The 21,296-nt window shown below is 46.9% G+C and overlaps 1 protein-coding gene across 1 annotated transcript in view; it reads right to left on the bottom strand.

Annotated features, from left to right (window-relative positions):
* The window catches only part of UFD1 (ubiquitin recognition factor in ER associated degradation 1), a 48,543-nt gene that overhangs the window by 11,065 nt on the left and 16,182 nt on the right, over positions 1-21,296 (bottom strand). Inside the window, exons 3-8 of the mRNA XM_086942645.1 lie at positions 16,333-16,365; positions 14,550-14,671; positions 13,750-13,880; positions 13,504-13,576; positions 11,751-11,819; positions 2,002-2,067 (exon numbers count right to left, since the gene is read on the bottom strand). Coding sequence (XP_086798771.1) covers positions 2,002-2,067; positions 11,751-11,819; positions 13,504-13,576; positions 13,750-13,880; positions 14,550-14,671; positions 16,333-16,365 — 494 coding nt within the window. The remainder of the gene's footprint in view (positions 1-2,001; positions 2,068-11,750; positions 11,820-13,503; positions 13,577-13,749; positions 13,881-14,549; positions 14,672-16,332; positions 16,366-21,296) is intronic.

Here is a 21,296-nt window from a genome sequence, read left to right as displayed (position 1 = left end):
CCGTGTCCCACAGAGCATAGGAATAGCGACCCAAAAGACACGTTGTGTTTACAGACAGCAGTGCCAGGCTGGTGGAAGAAAACATCTTCCTGCCTAAGTTGTCCAACCTCTTGGATTGCCGATCCAGTGGTGTGGTTCAGAATGCACCAGGGTTTACGTGGGTAGTAGAGGCTTGGACTACCAAGCTCTCCGGGGTAAGGTGTGGCATGAGGAAGATGGGGTCCCCTGGGGTAGGGGAATGGTGCGGGCAAAAGTCCTGTTCACAGGAGCCTCTGTGTTGGGCTTGGACCATGTCCCAAGCAGGACATCAGTAAGTGCTTCATTAAACTGGAGCAGTGGTTCAGAAAGGGGCACTTCCAGTTGAAGCACTTCTGTCAAGATGTTCGTCTTGACTACCACAAGTCCCAGCCCACACGAATAGGGCTCAGGCTCTGGCCTGGAAAACATGTCTCCAGTCTGTGCCGGATTCGGACAACACCCATGTCGGAGTTGGGGATCAGAATGAGGAGCGTCGGCATTGGGGTCGGGAAAGGTAAGACCAGTGCCATTCCAGATCCATCTGTGGATCCAATGGGCCTGACTGGCACCAGGGCCGGAGCAGTCGGCGTGGATCCAGTAAGGGCCTCTCCAGACGCGCCAGAGGGAAAAGGCCACCCAAATATGAGATGCATAGCCTCATAAAATTCTCTTAATTGCGCAGGGGTCGTTCCAGCTCCCGGAAATTTAGGGAGATGCATAGATGGCCCAGGGGCTGACTCAACAGCAGAGTCAGGCCTCGATTGTCTATGCTCCCTCATCTCATCGGCAGACGGATGAGGAGAAGTCGAACACTTCTTCCACTTCTTCTATTTGTGGGATTAACCCGAATGACCCAACAACTTCGAGTGAGACGAGGTTCTCGGACTCCCTGACTGTTTCCTGGGCCCTTTCTCTCAACCGGGACCTGAATTGTCGCGGCGACGCACATCGAGTTAGTCACTGACATTGAGCGGTGACAGGCGTCACATGGCTTGAAGCTGGCCTTTTGGAAGTACATTCCTGTCACACCAGGAGAAAAAAACCTCAAAAAGACTCAACAAAACATCAAAATAAGTTCACTAAAAATTGACTAAAGGGAAGCTATCTGCGGATTTGCGCTGACTGGCGCGAAAAGAACAGACTGCAGAGCTCTGGCGTGGCGCCTATACAGGCACTGAGCACATCCCTTTTGGCGCAGATTAAGCCACCACCACCACGTGACGCCGATCGATGCCACCTACCACGTATAGGGGTACTGCTCACAAAAAATTTCCAGATCCAGTCTGACGCCTGGGGATGATTCTAAGGTAAGGAATCTGTGGCTAGAAGTCTCTATACCATTATAAAGATCATCAGCACAGAGTTGCAACTATTAACAAGCCACACAATGCACAAGACTGTCAAAGTTTACCTTATACAGTACAGTAATTTGTAGAGTGCAATGCTTACTCCAAACGGAGTGACCCCGCGCTAGGATTCCACACAGAAGGGTGGCTTCAGCAGACTTTAAAAGGTTAGTGTATTAAGGTTGTGTAAAGAACCAGGTTTTTAACTTCTTTCTGAAAACATTTTTAGACCATTCCTGCCTAAAATCTAATGGCATTGTGTGCCACAGTTTAGTGGCAAGACAGCTGAAAGAGCGCCCTTCAAAGGCGGCATCAGAGGACCTCAGGCAGCGATTAGGCTGGTATGGTTGAAACAAGGAGTATAAATAACAGGCCCCTTGAGTTCAAAATTCTATGACATAAGCATCTCAAAGCTGGCCCACTGACAAACAAAATCCCACAACCGCTCTAGAAGGAGGCTGTCATTCTGGATTGTTTTGGGAAAGACATACAGATCGTGTCTATTTTGTAAAAAAAAAAAAACTAGGTAACTTGATTACATGTTACTTGTTTCAAACATTTAATATCTTCATGCAATATTTGCTCTTTACCACCTGTGCAGCAGCAATTGCACGGTGATTGCTGTGAGACAACTTACCGTAATCTCTTCACGATGCCCATGTCTTTCAGGCTCTTTATATCCAAGAGGGGCATCAAAATCCACCTGTGTAGAAAAGATAACACAACTTATTTGCATCTTGGGAAATTGACAGTAACTAAGCCAGTCGATGATAAACTTACCAATTAAATAGCATTGTGTAACAAGGAAGCTCATTTATTTTGCTGAAACTGAGCATGCACGTAGATAAGTGCAAGAAAACTGATGAGATCGAATCATCTCTTTAGAACCATACACAAGCGCAGCTACGACATTAACTAGTCATGAGGTACTTGCTTTCTGGCCGCAACATGTCACATAGCTTATCATTAGGTCTCGCTAGCGAACGCAGCGCATGCGCTTCTATTGTTGCTGCTTTCTGTCCCAAAGGGAGACAGGAGGTGGCACGCGCGGACAGGAGATGTGCACTCCGTATGCACGCACAACTCCTGTCCCCAGAGGCTGGCAGCGCACGCATCGTGCGCTTTCAGTTTCCCTCCCCCCGTCGACTCCACGGAGCCAGCTTGTTTTCTACAACCCGGTGTCAAACTGCAGTGAGCTGAGAGAGCGAAGGGACAGCTTCCCTTCCAGGGGCTCGCATATTTCAACAGCCAGCCTAGCAACCACCGCACACAAGACAAAAAAAACATACATTTCAGCAATTACGTTGTTCCGCCATCTCTACTCTGACAGAAAAGATACTATCTCCATCGGGTTACCACTCCCAGGGAAACAGTATCAGGTTAAACAGACAGCCCCAATGTATGTAAAAGCCTGCCCCGCCCTGTACACTCAATTGCTGCTCACGTTGGAACACTTCAGAAAGTGAGTATTTTGAGGTATCCATCACAGCTTTCAAAACGTGACAGAAAACCTGCCGGGCTTCGAGTGCTGCACAGTTACTGGAAACCATATATTCAAGAATATTACATATTGTCGCTCAGAGCGGACTGAAAGATTAAAGGTTTTTGTGGCAGGACCCAATGGTAATAATGCCTGTGGGCTGAAGAGAACGTCAGGCAAAGAGAGCTAAAACACACTATACACACGGGATGTGCATCAAACATTAACTACACAGCGTTTTGTTTTGCAGTTTTTATATAGCGCGAAGTCAGCCCAAGGGCATTGTGGCCCTTTACATGAGCACTAGTTACATTGCACTAAATGGTATGATTATTACTATTTTTTTATGGAAGGGGATTTTTGTGATTTCTCCAGAATCACAGGCAGGGCCAGACTGGGAACCCAAAGCAGCCCTGGCAATTTTGTAACACTGCTGCAAAACCAGGCCCCAGTAACGAACACATATTTACAATGCAATAGGTCTTGCATAGATGAGAGTTTGAGCTATTGGCATTGCAAATAACAATGCCTTTTATTTTTGTTTTCTTTTTAAAAACATAAATAAAAGGCATTGTAATTTACAATGCAATAGCATAAAATTGCATCACTCGAGACCTATTGCATTGCAAATGCTTGTTTTTTTATTGTGACAGGTGCAACTCAATGGAATTGAGGAAATGGAAAGAAAAGAAAAACAATAAAAAGGACCTCGAACTGTCAAGCCAAGTCCTCTCTGAATCAGACACAAACAAGTCAAGACAGGTTTCGGCTTGATTCGGTCTGTTTAAGCTCATGCGAACTGTCATTAAAGTCTGCGTGTCTTGGTGCAGAGAAAACCAAAGAGTCAACAAGGCACACATCCCTGTGTGCCATGCCTGCCAGCACTACATGTGGTATAGATAAGTGTAATGATGAGAAGTCCACAAGTAATGATGTATTTAAGAGATGCTTTATTCCAAGTTGTATAGAGAGACCCCACCAGGAGCATCAATCATGGTGCTCAGCCCAGCCAACTGTAATCTCTCAGGCAGATCACCAACTTTCTGATAGATGCATCACATGAACATTCTATTAGAGGTAGAGAAGGATAGCATAGAGAATACCAAGATACCACATTATCCTCTCTTCTTAAACGGAAAACAAAAAGCTAAAAACAGCAACGGAGAACAGGAGGAAATGAAAGCAAGTGAATTGAGCAAAAGCGGAAAAAGGAACAGCAAAGAGAAAATACTCATAAAAAGAGAACAAAGAAAGAAGAATGGAAAAAACGTATAAACCATCCTCCCTTCTTACACCATATAAACCATCCTCTCTTCTTAAAAAACATTAAAAAGAAGAAAACAATGGAATGCAATAGAAAAGAGAAAGAACAAAAGAAACCTTCATTGCAAGAAAAAGGAAGATGAGGAAAAGTAGAGGTGAAACCTCATCAAAACACTATTACCTCTAAGCAAAATACAATAACGTAATGCAAGAGATAACAGTGCAAAAAGTTACAATAAAAATACATCAAATCTGAACATATTTAGCATAGAAAGCATAAAAGCAAATGAATAGAGAAAACAGAAGCTAAATATGTGGATGTAAAACCTAGACTCTTAAAAATAACTGGTAAATTAGTATATGTGAATAAAATCACAAAACATGTTCAAAACACTAGACAAATAATGCTATAGGACTATAACCCTAGCAAAGCTCCTCTGAAAGGAGACAAAAAGACAACTGACATGGTGCCAGGTGGGACTTAAACCCACAACAGTAAAATGGGAATAAAACCCCATAGCAAAAAAACATTTAAATAAAGTAGATGGGACTAAAACCCACTACAAACAAATGGGACTGTAACCCATCGCAAATACATAGAAATTGCGCAAGTAGGACTAAAACCCACTGCAAGCAAATGGGACTTGAATCTATAACAAAAACAATGCAAATTAAACAAATGGGACTAAAACCCACTGCAAAAACATCTAAATTAAGCAGATGGGACTAAAACCCACTGCAAGCAAATGGGACTATGACCCATCGCGAAAACATTTGAATTACACAGATGGGACTAAAACCCACAATAACTGTAAACAAATGGGACTGGGACCCATAGCAAATCAAACAGGTGGGACTGAAACCCACAGCAAATGTAGCGAACACATTATGCCAACTGGCATACTGGGGTGATGGGACTTTAAACCCACCCCCAACACAAAGAAAAAGAAAACATGTTTCTAAAGGAAATGGGACTAAAAACCCACCCCTATGCTAACCACAGCTAAAAAGTACAAATTTTATAGAAACTTAGCATACTGTAAAAATACACAAAAAGCAAATAATTCACATAAACCTGTAAAATAAAACATTTTACAATGAAAAATTTCATATGACCGTGAAGAAAAAACATATTCTTTACCCCCATTTCTTTGTTAAAGCTTGAAATAACGCAATGACAGTGTCGTGCCTGTCACCGGAATGAAGTAGACAAGCAGGTTTAATTAAGACAAAACACTATTCCTTTAATGTCATTGGTGTGTCTGTCACCGTGTAAAAGTGGAGGCAACATGGAGGCAACACCGGAGCTCGATCCCTGCCCCCGATAAAAATAACCATAAGAATGAAGAAAACACTGAGATTCATGACAGCACTTCCATAAGACTCCGTAAATTTTCTTGGAGAATGTGCTCAGTACCTTAAGATTGTTATAGCGCTCTGTTGAAGATGAGGGAAAACTCTCACTTGTCCCGCAGTCTGCTGCATCGTAAAACATAAACGTATGCATCACAATATTTAAACGTGTGAAAAAACTGCTAGAATAGTTGGCACTAAAACTCCGAAAAACGGAGAAGCAGACGACGTGAACAGCGCTGGTAACATCAAGGACCCCTAAAACAAACATGTCGGCGCGCACAGTGACGCAAAGCCGGGTGGCTCACGGCGCTTCTTAACATCACAGAGTATCGGCTGATGGTGCAGGGAAGGCAGCACGTCACAGGAGCTTCGAAGAAGTCATGAGGTGAGTGCGCGCAGAGCGAAAGACAAGCGCAACATATTTAAATGTGGAAAGACAGTTGAACAGACGCTGGCTTTAATGACTCTATTTTCCCTCAAAAACGATAAAATAATGAACGTATAATAGAATCACCGCAACTGCCTTTAAACTCTGCATGCCATTATGATTTAAACTGCTCTCAGTCACACGTTTGTAAAATGTCATATGAAATACTTTACTGCGCAGTGTAGATATCGTGTGGTCTAGTTAAAACAGCAAGAATGATCCTTGGTGAGACTGCAGAGAAACACACGGTGCTTTGTGCTTTTGAAGAAAAAAAAAAAGGATGATACTCTGTAGGAACAGCAGACAAGTTCAAATCCTCTGGGCAAAGAAAAAACTTTAAATAGAACAATTTTCAATCGAGAAAAGTCACTGCTGGAAATATATCCATACTAGATCAAACAGAATTCTTCCCCAAACCGCGTAGATGAAGAAAGTAAATGCCAACTCACATGTGAAGGCATAAAACAGGATAAGCCAGGAGCAGAAACGATTCTGGTTTAACCCATTACAGGGAACAGCTCCAACACAGCATAAAGTAGACTCTCCTTGTAAATAGGACAAAATGCAGAGTTGGCCAATAAAATGCTTACCCTCATGTGAGGATACAGCGTGAGTCCCAAAGTCAAAACAAACAGGCTTACCCAGCGTGAGGGCACAGCTCCAACTTAAAATTTGTAGACTCACTGGTACACAGGACGACTGCCAGACTGCTGTGGGCGACCAATTGTAGGTCACTGGTGAGGTCATGCTGGCAGTTGAGGTAGCTTTTCTTGTTGCAGGAGGTCCTTTCATGGTTTGTAGTTTCCTTTCTTAATTTCAAACGGTTTGAAGTACTTCCAGACTTGACAGGTGTATGTTCTTTCTTAAGATCGTCGCCAATATGTAATGATGAGAAGTCCACAAGTAATGATGTATTTAAGAGATGCTTTATTCCAAGTTGTATAGAGAGACCCCACCAGGAGCATCCATCATGGTGCTGAGCCCAGCCAACTGTAATCTCTCAGGCAGATCACCAAAATTCTGATAGATGCATCACATGAACATTCTATTAGAGGTAGAGAAGGATAGCATAGAGAATACCAAGATACCACAATAAGTCACCCCTATCCCAATGTGTGGGCATATCTGCGAGTGTGGATATGTCCTGGTGATCTCTAAGTTCACCCTTGGATATTGCCAATGCACAAGGAAGCCATAAGGAGGACATGGGCTGGAGACTCGTCAGTAGGAGTTCCCCAGCTACATGATGCCTTCACTGTATCCCAAGATGTTTGGTACCAAACACCTAGTCTCAATAAGCCCACACTGATGCCAGTGCTGGAGTTATTACAAAAGGCAAAACCAAAGGGGATGATGGACGGAGTGTTGAACAATGCAAGCACTCACCCCCAGTCAACTGATCTGAGTTCAATCCATCATCATTCTTTAGCTCACTCCGCCACTCCAGTTCAACACTCCGTCCATCATCCCTTTTGGTTTTGCTTTGTTTGCCCTAAGTTGGCAGAGTATGCCCAGACGTGGGTCCCTTGCTCACTTTGCCACTGGATTCAAGCTAGCCTGGCTGATGACAGCTGATTAGCCAGAAACCGGTCCCAGGATGCTTGTTTCCGTCCAGGGAGGACATGGCTTGGCAGTTCGGGCTGGACTGTTCCCATGAGACACAGGGTCAGACTGATTTGCATATGGTCATGTCTGAACTGGGGTGGCGGAGTGAGCTAAAGAATGATGAGGGTTTAAACCCAGATCAGTTGACTGGGGGTGAGTGCTTGCATTGTTCAACACTCCGTCCATCATCCCTTTTGGTTTTGCGTTATTACAAAATGCACTAAGAGGGAACCTTAGACATGACCCCATAAAACCTACAGACTACTAGTTTGTCTCGACCAGCCAGCCACCATAGACCAGTTTCTGAACTCCTAAAGTGAGAGCCTTTGCTCTCCGAAGACATGAACAAAGCCTGCTCCGGGCTGAGGCACCTCTATTCCAAGTCTGGATGGGCATTCCAGAGCAGGAAGCTTCAAAGGCCCTGCCGCCTTTGTTATGCGACCCCGGGTCTCTCCAGAGTGTGGGGGTGCCCACCCCCCTGTCCTGACCCAACGTTTTGGCAGCAAGACAGGCGAGAAAATTAGGAGGTGTGCACACATTCAGCCAGGACCACCCTAGGGTAGGCCAGCTAGTGTGGACCCCACTTATCAGATTACCCCATGTTGTTTTGGACAGAATTAGCATTCTAGGGTCAGGGTTATACCCACTTCCCAATGGAAAAGGTAATATAGAGGGTGGAAACACCCTAAAGGTAGATAGCCCATTGGCTACTACATGTCACTCCCCATACCGCCCCTAAATTAAGTGTTTAGGTGGCACCCCTGAACCCAAGAACTCATATTTGATGGAGCAACAGAAGAAGGACGAAGAAAAGTCACAGCCGGGCGAGAACTGCAGCAGAACTTTGGCACGAAACCTTGCCCGTCCTCAGCCCTCTCTCGACAGTGGTGACTGAGTGACTCGTTCTGCACACTGGAGAACTAGCCGTCCACTTGTTCATGAAGACCTTTCTCCATGTCATCAACTCAGCTGCCCAAGTCGACAATGTTGTAACGCATGTTTGTAATTCTGTTTTGACAGATGGGATGTTATCTTTGACCTAAAAGAAGGCTTGCAGCAAGACGTCTTTGGTGATGCCCTGATCAGGATCAGGCTGGGGTTCCGTACCTCACTCCAGGCTTGACCCTGGGGTGCTCCTCTTGTTCATGCAGGTGCCTCCTGCTTCGTTTTAAAGGAGGTCTATAGTGGAAGTTTCTTTCTTTCCCTTTCCACTCATCATATCTACGTTTTGCCTTTTCTGTGGTGGTTGTTCCTCTTCACGCCCCAGTGGTGCATACTCAGTCCAGCAGAGGCCCAGGGAGCAGCTTTATTGTTTGGCTATCTTTGGGATCCCTACCTTCTTTCAACAGCTGCTTGCTTTTATGAACAGGATTTGTCCTCTTCTGCTTTTTTGTTGAGGGCTGCCGTGGCAGGCGGGGCTAGCATGCCTCAATGTTGGTCCCCCACCGAGGGCTCCAGCAACTTGTTGCTGTCAGTCTCCAGCTATATTCTCTGGACAGGCTCCCATAGGCCATGCCCTAGACCAGAACTTCAATATATTTCCCCGCTAACCCTCCAGAGTTTAATTATTTCACACTGAGAAAAGTCCCCATACCCCACAGCCTGGGGTCATAATGATGAACTGGGCCCCCTGGTGTGAGTGATCTCCCTCGAAGGAGCCCGAGAATCAAAACCCCTCCAGCCTCCAGGGGTCCCCAATCCCTAGAACCCAGTCCAATTCAAATTCAAATTGCATGTGGCTCCCCTTCTAGCCTCCTGTTTCTGCCTGGTGCTTCCGGCTGCCACCACAGAAGGTTATGCAGTCTTAGGCACACCAAAACAGCCCCTGTCCGAAGATTCAGTATCAGTCCAGGCATCACCAGAGGTCTTTTCTAATGCCCGGTATGCGATGTCCAAGGACATCTCTTTCCCAGCTGCCAGTGCTGCCCGGAAGGAAGCAATGCAGCCCCAGCAACCACCATCTTTGGGTATTCCTCACAGCCCAGTTGGCAAGCCAGCAACCGGCCCTGCGCATGTCGTCAGCCTCCTCTGCTTCGTCGCAGGTCTGGCAGTCCCACCTCCAGATGCACACCTGCACCCAGATGGTGTCCCTGACACACTGGTGGGCTGGAGATTCAGAGTCCAGGAGCCTCATCCAGGTCTTGCATTTCAAGATTTAAGACATTCTCAGAGAGAAGAAAGAGATACTAAAAAGCCATTTACCCTTCTTCGGGGTCTGTTCTCTTTTATTGCAGAGGCACATTCCTCACACACTTAGGAAAACCGAAAGGCAGTTAGCCTTTTGTTACATGGCTGAAGTGACCCAGCTCTTGTCCTAATTTTACTATTGATATTGTAGCATCTGTGTGGGGGTAATAAATATGCCAAAGCTGCTGGAACAACATAAGGAATGTGGGTGGGTTACAATGCTACTTGTGGAGTACCGCTTTGAGAGGTCACATCTGGTGGACGGTGACCCTTTTTGGGGTGTTGTATATTGTTCAAAAAGTTAAATCTGAGTATAGTGTTGTGTACTTCATGCCCCATCTCAAGCAACTGTATCTAGCCCCACCTGGAGTATTGTTACTACATTTAGAGGTCAGCTCAGGCATACTGTGTCCCAGTCAGAGAGACACAGGTTATTTCCTGGAGCTAGCCTCTGGTGTATTGTCTCATGTTCTTGGAGAGACCTCTGGGGTACTGTGCCCAGGTCTGGAAGCCTCACCTGGAGTATTATATCCAGGCGACACCAGCTGCACCACTGATATTAGTGGGGGCAAGGAGATGGTCTGGTGATATAGACATATGTGATAGGGTTACTGCCAAATGTGATGCCACCTTGCAGAATAAGCATATTTTTGGGGGGTATTTTGGTGTTGTTTGTAATAGTCTGTGCACAGAAACATGCTGGTCTCCAATGTATCAGCAATGTTACTTTTAGTGCCCACTGAGAAGAGGGATCATCTTACACCAGGTGCTGGCTTTGGGGAATGAAAAACAGCTTTGCCACTTAAGCTGCTGTTACGAAAAGTTAGAACTGCTGCGTCTCCAATCATCCAACCCCCTGAAGGGCACTAATCAAAATGCACTTGTCAAAAACGAGGTATCTGGCAGAGCAACCAGTGAAACCGCCTGTAGACACTGAAATATGGAAAACAGACAGGCGAGGTTCTGTTGAGGTGATGAGGTTGAGAGGGAGGGAGTGCAGCAGCCCTCCTTCCTCCTCTGGCAGCCTTCAGCAGATGGAATGAAGCGGCTCCTGCGAGTTTGGATACTGGCTCCCATTCAAACATGGCTGCATAGTTTTGTGGTTGATTGGTGGGAGGATAAAGATTGGTCATATGGGGCTTCCATACCTCTACAGCTGCCAGCAGAACCAAGGAAAGAATTTCACATACAAAGTCAAACTTTCCTATCAGAATCTGAAAGATTCTAAAGCAGTCTGTACCAGTACACCAGAGGGGGCATTAAGTGTTTAATTTAGTCTGGTGTGCTCCAACACCGAATGAAGCTGCTGACGCTCTGCCCCATGCTGCTTAAAGTTGCCACAATGAACTGTTGAATGCAAAACAGGGAAATTCTCTGTGCATTAAAACAAATTATTCATACAGGCAACCTAATTCTGGGCTAGTTTCAGAAATGGTGGTTGGATATTTGGTCTATTTTGTTTGCAGGTCCAAATCGCAGTTTGCATTTGCATAGAACTCGAGACTCCTGGCTTGTGGCTCAGGCTTGAGTACTAGGCAGGCAGTCTTAGGCAGTGTACAAAAGCACTACTTAATCCTTGCCTGGAATCGCTCAGCCTGCCATGTCCAGTAGTGTAGGTTAGTATGACTGACATCCTGGTGCTGGCATTAGTCCTTGGGATACTACTCAACCTGAAGGCAAGTAGTGGAGGAAGTGCTGTTAGATGGTGGCAGTGTACTGCTTACACTAAAAAGTACGGAGTGCAGTACCTGTACAGACATGGAGTTGAGGCAGTACTGCTAAGGATGGGCTGGGACTGAAGACAGTACAGGTAGCAAGTGGAGGTAGATCTGTGGAGGAGAGAGTGATGGTAGAGGCAGGAATGGCAGAGGCAGAGTGGAAGCAATAATGTTATGGGCCAGGTCTGGAGCTAGCTCTGTACAGTGCTTGGAGTGGTGGTATCTGTGGGGGCAGGAAATGGAGGAAAACTTGTGCAGGCAGAGAGAAGAAGCAGAACTAGTACATGGAGACTTGAAAAATCCTTCCAGCCCCATAACTAATATAGTCTCAAAGGTTAAGTAAAACTTACGTTCATGTCGCACTCAATGATGGATACGGCTTTGTCAGGCTTAGTCTCCATAACACGCAGCTCATAGATCTGCAACAAAAGCATAAAACTTAGACATATGTATCTAAGGTGGCAGGATCTCACAGGAGAAGAAAAGTAGAAGCAGGGATATGGGGCATCAGAGGGGCCAGCTCAACACATAGGACTCCTGAGTTATTCCAAAGAAAGATTGCAGCCTAGCTTAACAAAAACTTAGGGATTAGAAAACAAAGTATCAGCAGAGCCTTAGCGAACCACAGGGGCCAGAAGAAGGAAGTGAACATTGACAGAGGATCAGGAAGATTGAGAGGTCAGGAAAGGAATATATCAGTAAAGACCCAGGGAATGGAAAAAGGAGAGTGGGGACAGGACCTCAAGATAACCCATAGGACAGCAAAAGGAAAGGAGCAGCAGGGTCTCAGGAAAGTGCAAAATGAAGGTACCAGTGGAGTGTCAAAAATCCTCAGTGATTACAAAAAGGAAAGCAGTTATAAAGCTTGGAAACACCACAGGGGCCGGATGAGAAAGGGAAAATCAGAGTACTGGTTAAACTTCGGGGATAATATAAAAAGGATCAGCAGAGTCAAGGGAAACCCTCAAGAACAAGGAAAAAAGAGAAACAATCAGTATAAGAGATTCAAAGCCTAAGATGAGCGTAAACGCTTGACTAATAAGTACACCTGGTAATAACTAGTGCATTCTATTCCTTCATATTTAACTTACTTGTTCCTTCATCTACAAGGATAACAATCTGAGTTGTGCCCCAAAAACATGATGATAACTTCACTGGATGGAAATATAAGCAACCCAGGCATGTTCAGCCTCGTTGGGCTTTATCTGTACAACTTGAAACTGTCGAGCACAATGAGGTTTGAACCCACATCGACAGCTCCCCTTCCGGGACAGTATACTACATGATTTTGTTGCTCCCAAACTTTTGAACAGAAGAGATGTCTTTTTACCCATGACTTGACAACGCTTTACCCAACATGTACTCAGTACCACCAGCAATGGATAATTAATAAAGTTTTTCCAGCTTGACCACAACTTGCTTAAAAGCACCCCATCATTCACCAAACACAGAAAATGACCTTGTACAATTGCAAAGCAAACTCTTCTGGGTTTTTTTTGGCATTATTTGCAATGTTTGGTAGTATGTTCCTCTGCTTTCTCAGGCGCCCTTTGATTCAAAATGTGCATCTTTTTTCATGTAAAGTTCTTAAGTTATCCAGTGCCATGCACAAAGCGTTTATGTAGTCTTTGTAGGCGTGGCATTCAGCAAGACCTACAGATTTTACTAAAACTATATAATATACATGTGTGAGGGCTTTTAGCCAGCCCTCTTCATCAATTGGTCTGTTGTAGTGTCATTCACACATTTATTTCACCCACTACAGCATATAGCATGAGCCAGAGAGTTGGTCCACTTCAGCTATCAACTATCTTCATTGTGAGTTTCGGCAATCTGCGCTTTTAATTAGAGCACATCCACACACGGTGCCAGGACATACTTTTATAATTGGCAATGTTAGACCTACTGGCTTCGCCAAAGCTGCTTTTTTCCTCGTAGTTTTGATTTCCCATTATAAGTGCAGGTCTTAAAGTAGCAGAATGAAAACAAGACTGATGCATTATTCACAACTGACCTGGGACAGCTTGATATTTCTGTATTCCATGAGTGTGCTGTCCCTTCCACCCCTCCCCTCCCCTGAAATCACTGAATCAGCATCCCTACCTTTTCATTGTAGTTAATGGCAATCACATCTCCCTTGGTCAGACAGGCAAAGTTCCGTAAGGCGTTTTCCAATCTGAGTGCAGAGTTAAGATGAAAGACACTCTTGTTTTGACAACATGCACCCAACGAGACATGCACCCGCTGGAAGGATCATCGACCACGGTCGTTGACCAGAACATGGGTGGACAGTGAACACTACCCCTTCCCTCCAAATAAAGAGGTCTGAAACCATTGTGGAAAGGATACACTGCTTTGGGGTTAGTGATGTCCAAGAAATCTGGGCTCTGTGGTTGAAATTTGGAGTATGTGGCCACTTGAAGATTAACACTGTCCACCTGCACCAACCCGCCTTCTTCTAAAAGTAAGTTCTGCATCATCTGAAGAAACAAAGGGTGTGATTTAAAGATAGACATTGGCATCTGTAAGCAAAAAGCAATTACTGAAAGGAATACCTGTCCCTTCAGTATCCAAGACAGGACAGCTTCCTTAAAGACATTTATTGCCCATGTTTGGCTTCATTACCTGGCCTGAAACACCAACTGAAACCAATTGAAGCTGGGCTCACTCGGTTCATCTTTTATACTGACCAACAAATGCTACAATTCGCCACGGGTGTCACATGCTTATTTATCTAGCACAGGTGCTCAAAACGATGGAGCTTGTGCACCTTCAACTAGAACATCAGTGGTTCTGTGGTGTCTTGTATCCTGTCTTTAGAAGACATAGTAGTGCCTTCCTTTGAAACACACACACATTATGCTGGCAGAAAAGGAAGACAAATCCCAGTGGATGGTTCTTTCTCAGGGAATGGCTTAATTTCTGCACATTCATGCCTGCCTTGTGTCTGAATTTTTAGGGGAATATAGTAATTTATTTTGAAACAAAGTGTCCTTCTGGACAAAATTCTACGCACTAACTTTCCTTTCTTCACAGAACATCTGGATGTTGCTCTTGCGCTGCACTAACAGAAATGTTTTAGTACGGGGTTCCTTGCTAAAAGGAAAATTACTTTATACCTGAAGTTGTTCACCCAGTTGTGCACGTACCCAATGCGGAAGGTAACAGATGCCCTCATCAGCCACAAACTCGAGCACGCCACAGTGTGTCGTTCTGTCTGAATTCTTATTGGTCAACTTGAACAACATAGGGTAGGTTATATTAAGTCGACCTGGAAGAGAAGAAAATGCAGTAAAATCATTAAAGGTAGCATATGGGCTGGCGACACTGATCTGCGGCAAGCTACAGAACTCTACTTTGTAGGGCGTTCAAATGCATGCAGTGGTTCTAATGCAGTGGAGTCAATAATCTCTGGCTATTAAAATTGCCTTACTACACATGCAAAAACAACAGTTGATGGACAGAATGCAGAACAAGGTCATACATTCACCCCAGTACAGAGATCTGGGCCTAAATCCATCGTTTTTGCACTCCACATCACCCCAGTTCAGACATGGTCATATGCAAATCAGCCTTTACCCTGTGCCTCATGGGAACAGTCCAGCCCGAACTGCCAAGCCATGTCTTTCCTGGACCGGATTCAAGCATCCTAGGACACATGCAGCACTTAAAATCTGAGATGCTTCAGTCAAAAAAATTATTGTGCCATTTGGGTATGCCATGGTCTCATTTTCTATTTACATTTCCCTGAACAAAATCTACCCTTGCCACTGAACTTATGATTTCTATCCTCCTCCTCAAACCATTGTACAATCTTCTGCTTGTTCTTTTGCTATTTCCCATGTCCTTGTCACTTTCCTACTTTAAACCTATTATTCTTTTTGATGGAGTCAGATCTTATTCATTGTCTGTCTGCTCTTTGCGGCACCTACAAGTGGCTCTAGTTCCATTTCGGTCTATCCTTTCTTGGTCAGCTGCACTGGTACCGAAAGAAACTATGTCTATGTTGGAGGAAGGAAGGGTGGGCCCGAGGTAGGTTGTGTCGTATAGAAGGGCTTGTGGATGGAATGGGACTCAAGAGATTGGAAAAAAACCCTAGCCAAAGGAGCTAGTTCTTCAAATGCATCATCTATACATCTTTCTGTCATACGTTACTTTTTCAATTGTAGTCACTGAAGATTGTACAATTAATGGATTTTCTAACATGAAAAAGAGACTTGGACCCATGTAGGACACCATTTGATGTTGCGATTATGCCAACAGAACCCTATGATGTTCCATGGATGGCAAGGGTAATGCCACCTGGCTTCACTTGTAAGTGATTGGTATCCATGCTTGTTACACACTGCACATCCTCATCCCATAACACAGCCAATGTCTGTCTCTCAGTTCCGTCTGACAATGCATAAAAGATCTCAGAGCGTGCAAGGGAAGTGATTTATTGGGAACCAAGTTCTGTAATGAGGAGTTCAAGGGCAAGTGCTAAATCCAATCAGGAACCCTAGTGTAGGGTAATGAGAATCATTGCCATGGGTATGAAATATCTATATAAGAAGGATAATCAAGCTGTAGGAAGACCGTTGCTGTTTAGGCTGATCAGCAAACGACACAGGTACACACAGTCACCCTGCAATCTTCCCAGGTGTGCTATACACAAGCAAAATATAAACAGGCACAAATGGAATTAAAAAACAACTTTGTTTACACCCCAAATATACGGTTAAGGGTCAGGACAGACCACTTGGGGATATCCTGCTGAGGACTGGCAGAAAATTCCCAGCAGCCACTAGAGATTGAATAGTCAAATCTAGCCCATGAATAAAGCGAGCAGAAACAGAAGGAAGCTTTTTCTAGGGTGCCAGCTAGTAAGTGTTCACACAAAACTAGGCTTTCAAACTCAACTTCTAATGGGTTTTAGTTGAATATACTTACTTAGCTGATCCAAGGCGGACGGTGGCATAATTACTACAGAAAAAAAAGAAAAGACAACATTAAGTAAGTAGCAAACATCACGCGCTACATCCTGCACTGGGTCCGTGGTGTGTACTGAACCCAGCTCATCATTACTATAACAAATGTAAACAAAAATCATATCAAGGAGAACAGATAACCTTGCTTCCGGACCAAGCGCCCCCGCTAAACTGACACAAGTGCAGAACTTTATGTAGATGCCACAGAATTTGATGAATATGAAATCCAGCAACACATAAAAAAAACAAGCATTTGCAATGCAATAGGTCTCTAATTAGGAAAGTGTGAGCTATTGGTATTGTAAATGACACATTTTTTTTAATATGTGTTGGCTTTGAAAATATATAAATTAATAGCATTGTTATTCACAAAGCCAATAGCTTACACTTTCCTAACACGAGTCCTATTGGCTATGGCAATACTTGTTGGTAGCAAGCAAGGACAGTGCTGTTGTGGTGCTGAGTGATGATGTGGTTGGGCTGAGTGATGTGGTGGTGTCCCCGAGTGATGTGGTGGTGTCCCCGAGTGATGTGGTGGTGTCCCCGAGTGATCTGGTGGTGTCCCCGAGTGATCTGGTGGTGTCCCCGAGTGATGTGGAGGTGTCCCTGAGTGATGTGGTGGTGTCCCCCAGTGATCTGGTGGTGTCCCCCAGTGATCTGGTGGTGTCCCCCAGTGATCTGGTGGTGTCCCCCAGTGATCTGGTGGTGTCCCTGAGTGATGTGGTGGTGTCCCCGAGTGATGTGGTGGTGTCCCTGAGTGATGTGGTGGTGTCCCTGAGTGGTGCCCCTGAGTGATGTGGTGGTGTCCCTGAGTGGTGCCCCTGAATGATGTGATGGTGTCTCTGAGTGATGTGGTGGTGTTCCCGAGTGATGTGGTGGTGTTCCCGAGTGATGTGGTGGTGTTCCCGAGTGATGTGGTGGTGTTCCCGAGTGATGTGGTGGTGTTACCGAGTGATGTGGTGGTGTTACCGAGTGATGTGGTGGTGTTCCCGAGTGATGTGGTGGTGTTCCCGAGTGATGTGGTGGTGTCCCTGAGTGGTGCCCCTGAGTGATGTGGTGGTGTCCCTGAGTGGTGCCCCTGAATGATGTGATGGTGTCTCTGAGTGATGTGGTGGTGTTCCCGAGTGATGTGGTGGTGCCCCTGAATGATGTGATGGTGTCTCTGAGTGATGTGGTGGTGTTCCCGAGTGATGTGGTGGTGTTCCCGAGTGATGTGGTGGTGTTCCCGAGTGATGTGGTGGTGTTCCCGAGTGATGTGGTGGTGTTCCCGAGTGATGTGGTGGTGTTCCCGAGTGATGTGGTGGTGTTCCCGAGTGATGTGGTGGTGTTCCCGAGTGATGTGGTGGTGTTACCGAGTGATGTGGTGGTGTTACCGAGTGATGTGGTGGTGTTCCCGAGTGATGTGGTGGTGTTCCCGAGTGATGTGGTGGTGTCCCTGAGTGGTGCCCCTGAGTGATGTGGTGGTGTCCCTGAGTGGTGCCCCTGAATGATGTGATGGTGTCTCTGAGTGATGTGGTGGTGTTCCCGAGTGATGTGGTGGTGCCCCTGAATGATGTGATGGTGTCTCTGAGTGATGTGGTGGTGTTCCCGAGTGATGTGGTGGTGTTCCCGAGTGATGTGGTGGTGTTCCCGAGTGATGTGGTGGTGTTCCCGAGTGATGTGGTGGTGTTCCCGAGTGATGTGGTGGTGTTCCCGAGTGATGTGGTGGTGTTCCCGAGTGATGTGGTGGTGTTCCCGAGTGATGTGGTGGTGTTCCCGAGTGATGTGGTGGTGTTCCCGAGTGATGTGGTGTTGTTCCCGAGTGATGTGGTGGTGTTCCCGAGTGATGTGGTGGTGTTCCCGAGTGATGTGGTGGTGTTCCCGAGTGATGTGGTGGGGTTCCCGAGAGATGTGGTGGTGTTCCCGAGAGATGTGGTGGTGTTCCCGAGAGATGTGGTGGCGTTCCCGAGAGATGTGGTGGTGTTCCCGAGAGATGTGGTGGTGTTCCCAAGAGATGTGGTGGTGTTCCCAAGAGATGTGGTGGTGTTCCCGAGAGATGTGGTGGTGTTCCCAAGAGATGTGGTGGTGTTCCCGAGTGATGTGGTGGTGTCCCTGAGTGATGTGGTGGTGTCCCTGAGTGTGTGGGGGTGAGGGTGAGTGAGGGAGTGTGACAGTGGGTGAGGGTGTGAGGGAGAGTGAGGGTGTGTGAGGGTGAGGGGGTGTGAGGGTGAGAGTGAGGGTGACGGGGTGAGGGGGTTGAGGGTGAGGGGGTCAGTGAGGGTGAGGGGGTCAGTGAGGGTGTGAGGGTGAGTGAGGGTGTGTGAGGGTGAGGGTGTGTGAGGGTAAGGGTGTGTGAGGGTGTGGGGTGTGAGGGTGAGGGAGGAGAGGGTGGTGGGGTGAGGGTAAGGGTGATGGGGGTGAGGGTAAGGGTGGGTGAGGGGGTGTGTGGGGGGCTGAGGGTGAGAGGGTTGTGAGGGGGTGAGGGTGGGTGAGGGTGGGTGAGGGTGAGTGAGGGTGAGTGAGGGTGGGTGAGTGAGGGTGGGTGACAGTGAGGGTGGGAGACAGTGAGTGAGGGTGGGTGTGAGAGTGAGTGAGGGGTGTGAGGGGGTGTGAGGGTGACGGGTGAGGGTGACGAGGGTGAGGGTGTGTGAGGGTGAGGGATGGTGAGGGGTGTGAGGTTGTGAGGGTGAGTGAGGGTGAGTGAGGGTGTGTGAGGGTGAGTGAGGGTGAGGGGGTGTGAGGGTGAGGGAGGGTGAGGGAGGGTGATGGTGATGAGGTGAGGGGGATGGGTGAGGATGTGTGAGAGTGAGGGAGGGTGAGGGGGTGAGGGAGGGTGAGGGGGTGTGTGAGGGTGAGGGGTGTGTGAGGGTGTGGGGGGTGAGGGTGAGTGAGGGTGAGTGAGGGTGGGTGAGGGTGGGTGAGGGTGGGTGAGGGTGGGTGAAGGTGTGAGGGTGCGTGAGGGTGTGAGGGTGAGTGAGGGTGTGTGAGGGTGAGAGGGTGTGTGAGGGTGAGAGGGTGTGTGAGGGTGAGGAGGTGTGAGGGTGAGGGTCCGAAGTAAATGGTGGCAGGACAGACATCATAAGATAGAGAAGAGACTGCGTAGTGACTGCGTTGGTCAGTTTCAGAATCAGGAGGGGCAGAGTCAGCACAGTCTGTGAGGGATCAACGTGTCTAGAGGCAAAGCATAGCGGATGTAGCATTGCAGCTAGCAAGTCGAGTGTTTTCAAGCTGAGTGTCTCTAGAGAGATGGCAACACAGCAACAGCATTTGAGGAGCAAGGCTACTGCAAACAAGCATGGTAGGCTTTCATTTTCATCCAGAAACAAGCACTCGGCATTGCTGTGGCGGGGTGGTGGGGGAGCGGGAGCGGGACCGCATTCCTTTGAAGTCTGATGCGGGGGAGCGGCAGCCTTTGAAGTCTGATGCCGAGGCACAGACAAATGGTGGTGTGTTATGTGGCTGGCTCTGTGCACGTGCATAGATCACATGAACTGTATGCGATCTACAGCCATTTTGGTAGACTTTTCTTTTCGGTTTACTATAATCTTGCCGGAGCAAAGCGCAAGCGCATTGGCTCAGGCGAGACCTAAAAAGAGCTCTAGGTTCAGATTAAGAACCTCTGAGCTTCACTCTGTCAGACTATTTCATGGCAAACAGTGTAAGGCTCTCCTGAAGATTCACAGGAAGGGCAATCTTTTACAATCTGCCCGGAATCAATAGCGAGCCCATGAAAGCCCAACCTCTCCATTTCCAGCCTCACTGGGACACAAACGTTTTTCTTCTTGAACAGAGTACTTAAACTGGGTCTTTAGGCCGTACCAATGTAGTGTTTTACAATCCTTGGTAGGGTCCGACTCTAAATCCCAAAGCTCAATCCATACTGCATCAGCCTGTGGGTCCAACAGGTGACACTGGGCCTGTGGGTGCTCGCGCCAATAGAAATCATGATTGATATCAATCAGTTCTATGGTATAAGGCTCTGAAGACTGGTACACCCAGAGGAAACTGTTGTGAGTGCCCTTTAGCAGCCAGCATCAGCACCCACTGCCCATGCATAAACTGATAGTGCATTTAGATCTCCCACTAGGACTGCGCTCAGTGCACCAGGCCATTCTTTCTGACTGCCAGATTCTTGCTGTCCCTGTTCAATCGACAGTAAGGCATTGAACAAGCCCTCCCATCCTAAATTACTTTATGGACATGGATGGAACCTTTGTTGTTTAAAGTGGAACCTCAATCCGAGGAGTAAAGCCAGTGAATACTTGATACGTAGTATCTTTTATTCAGGCACCCGAGCCTCATTGGATGCAGTTTGTAAAGAAAAACTATATTAAACCTGTAGTCAACATTTCGCCATTGGGTCAAAGGAGACACAATGGTATTGGCTAAATCGTTGTTCGTTCCTGCTACCGGGGCTCACCTGTTTTCTGATCTACGGCCGGGCTTGGCTCCGCCCCCAACCTCCTCGGACGACCGGCCGGGCTTGGCTCCGCCGGTCAGTTGAAAAACTGCATTACCCAGGATTCTTGGCTCCTCAAGGCTGACGCCATCACCGAGCGCGCCAGGAGGCGCTTAAAGCTGCGTCAGGGGCCGAGTCCCTTGCTGTTTGTTGTTCGTTCCTGCTACCGGGGCTCACCCGTTTCCTGATCTACGGCCGGGCTTGGCTCCGCCCCCAACCTCCTCGGACGACCGGCCGGGTTTGGCTCCGCCGGTCAGTTGAAAAACTGCATTACCCAGGATTCTTGGCTCTTCAAGGCTGACGCCAGCACCGAGCGCGCCAGGAGGCGCTTAAAGCTGCGTCAGGGGCGGAGTCCCTTACTGTTTGTTGTTCGTTCCTGCTACCGGGGCTCACCTGTTTCCTGATCTACGGCCGGGCTTGGCTCCGCCCCCAACCTCCTCGGACGACCGGCCGGGCTTGGCTCCGCCGGTCAGTTGAAAAACTGCATT

The sequence above is a fragment of the Lissotriton vulgaris genome, chromosome 11 (assembly GCF_964263255.1).
Source record: "Lissotriton vulgaris chromosome 11, aLisVul1.2, whole genome shotgun sequence".
NCBI classification, from domain to species: domain Eukaryota; kingdom Metazoa; phylum Chordata; class Amphibia; order Caudata; family Salamandridae; genus Lissotriton; species Lissotriton vulgaris.
The sequence above is the reverse complement of the archived record's forward strand: the minus strand, read 5'-3'. Positions and strand labels throughout refer to the sequence as shown.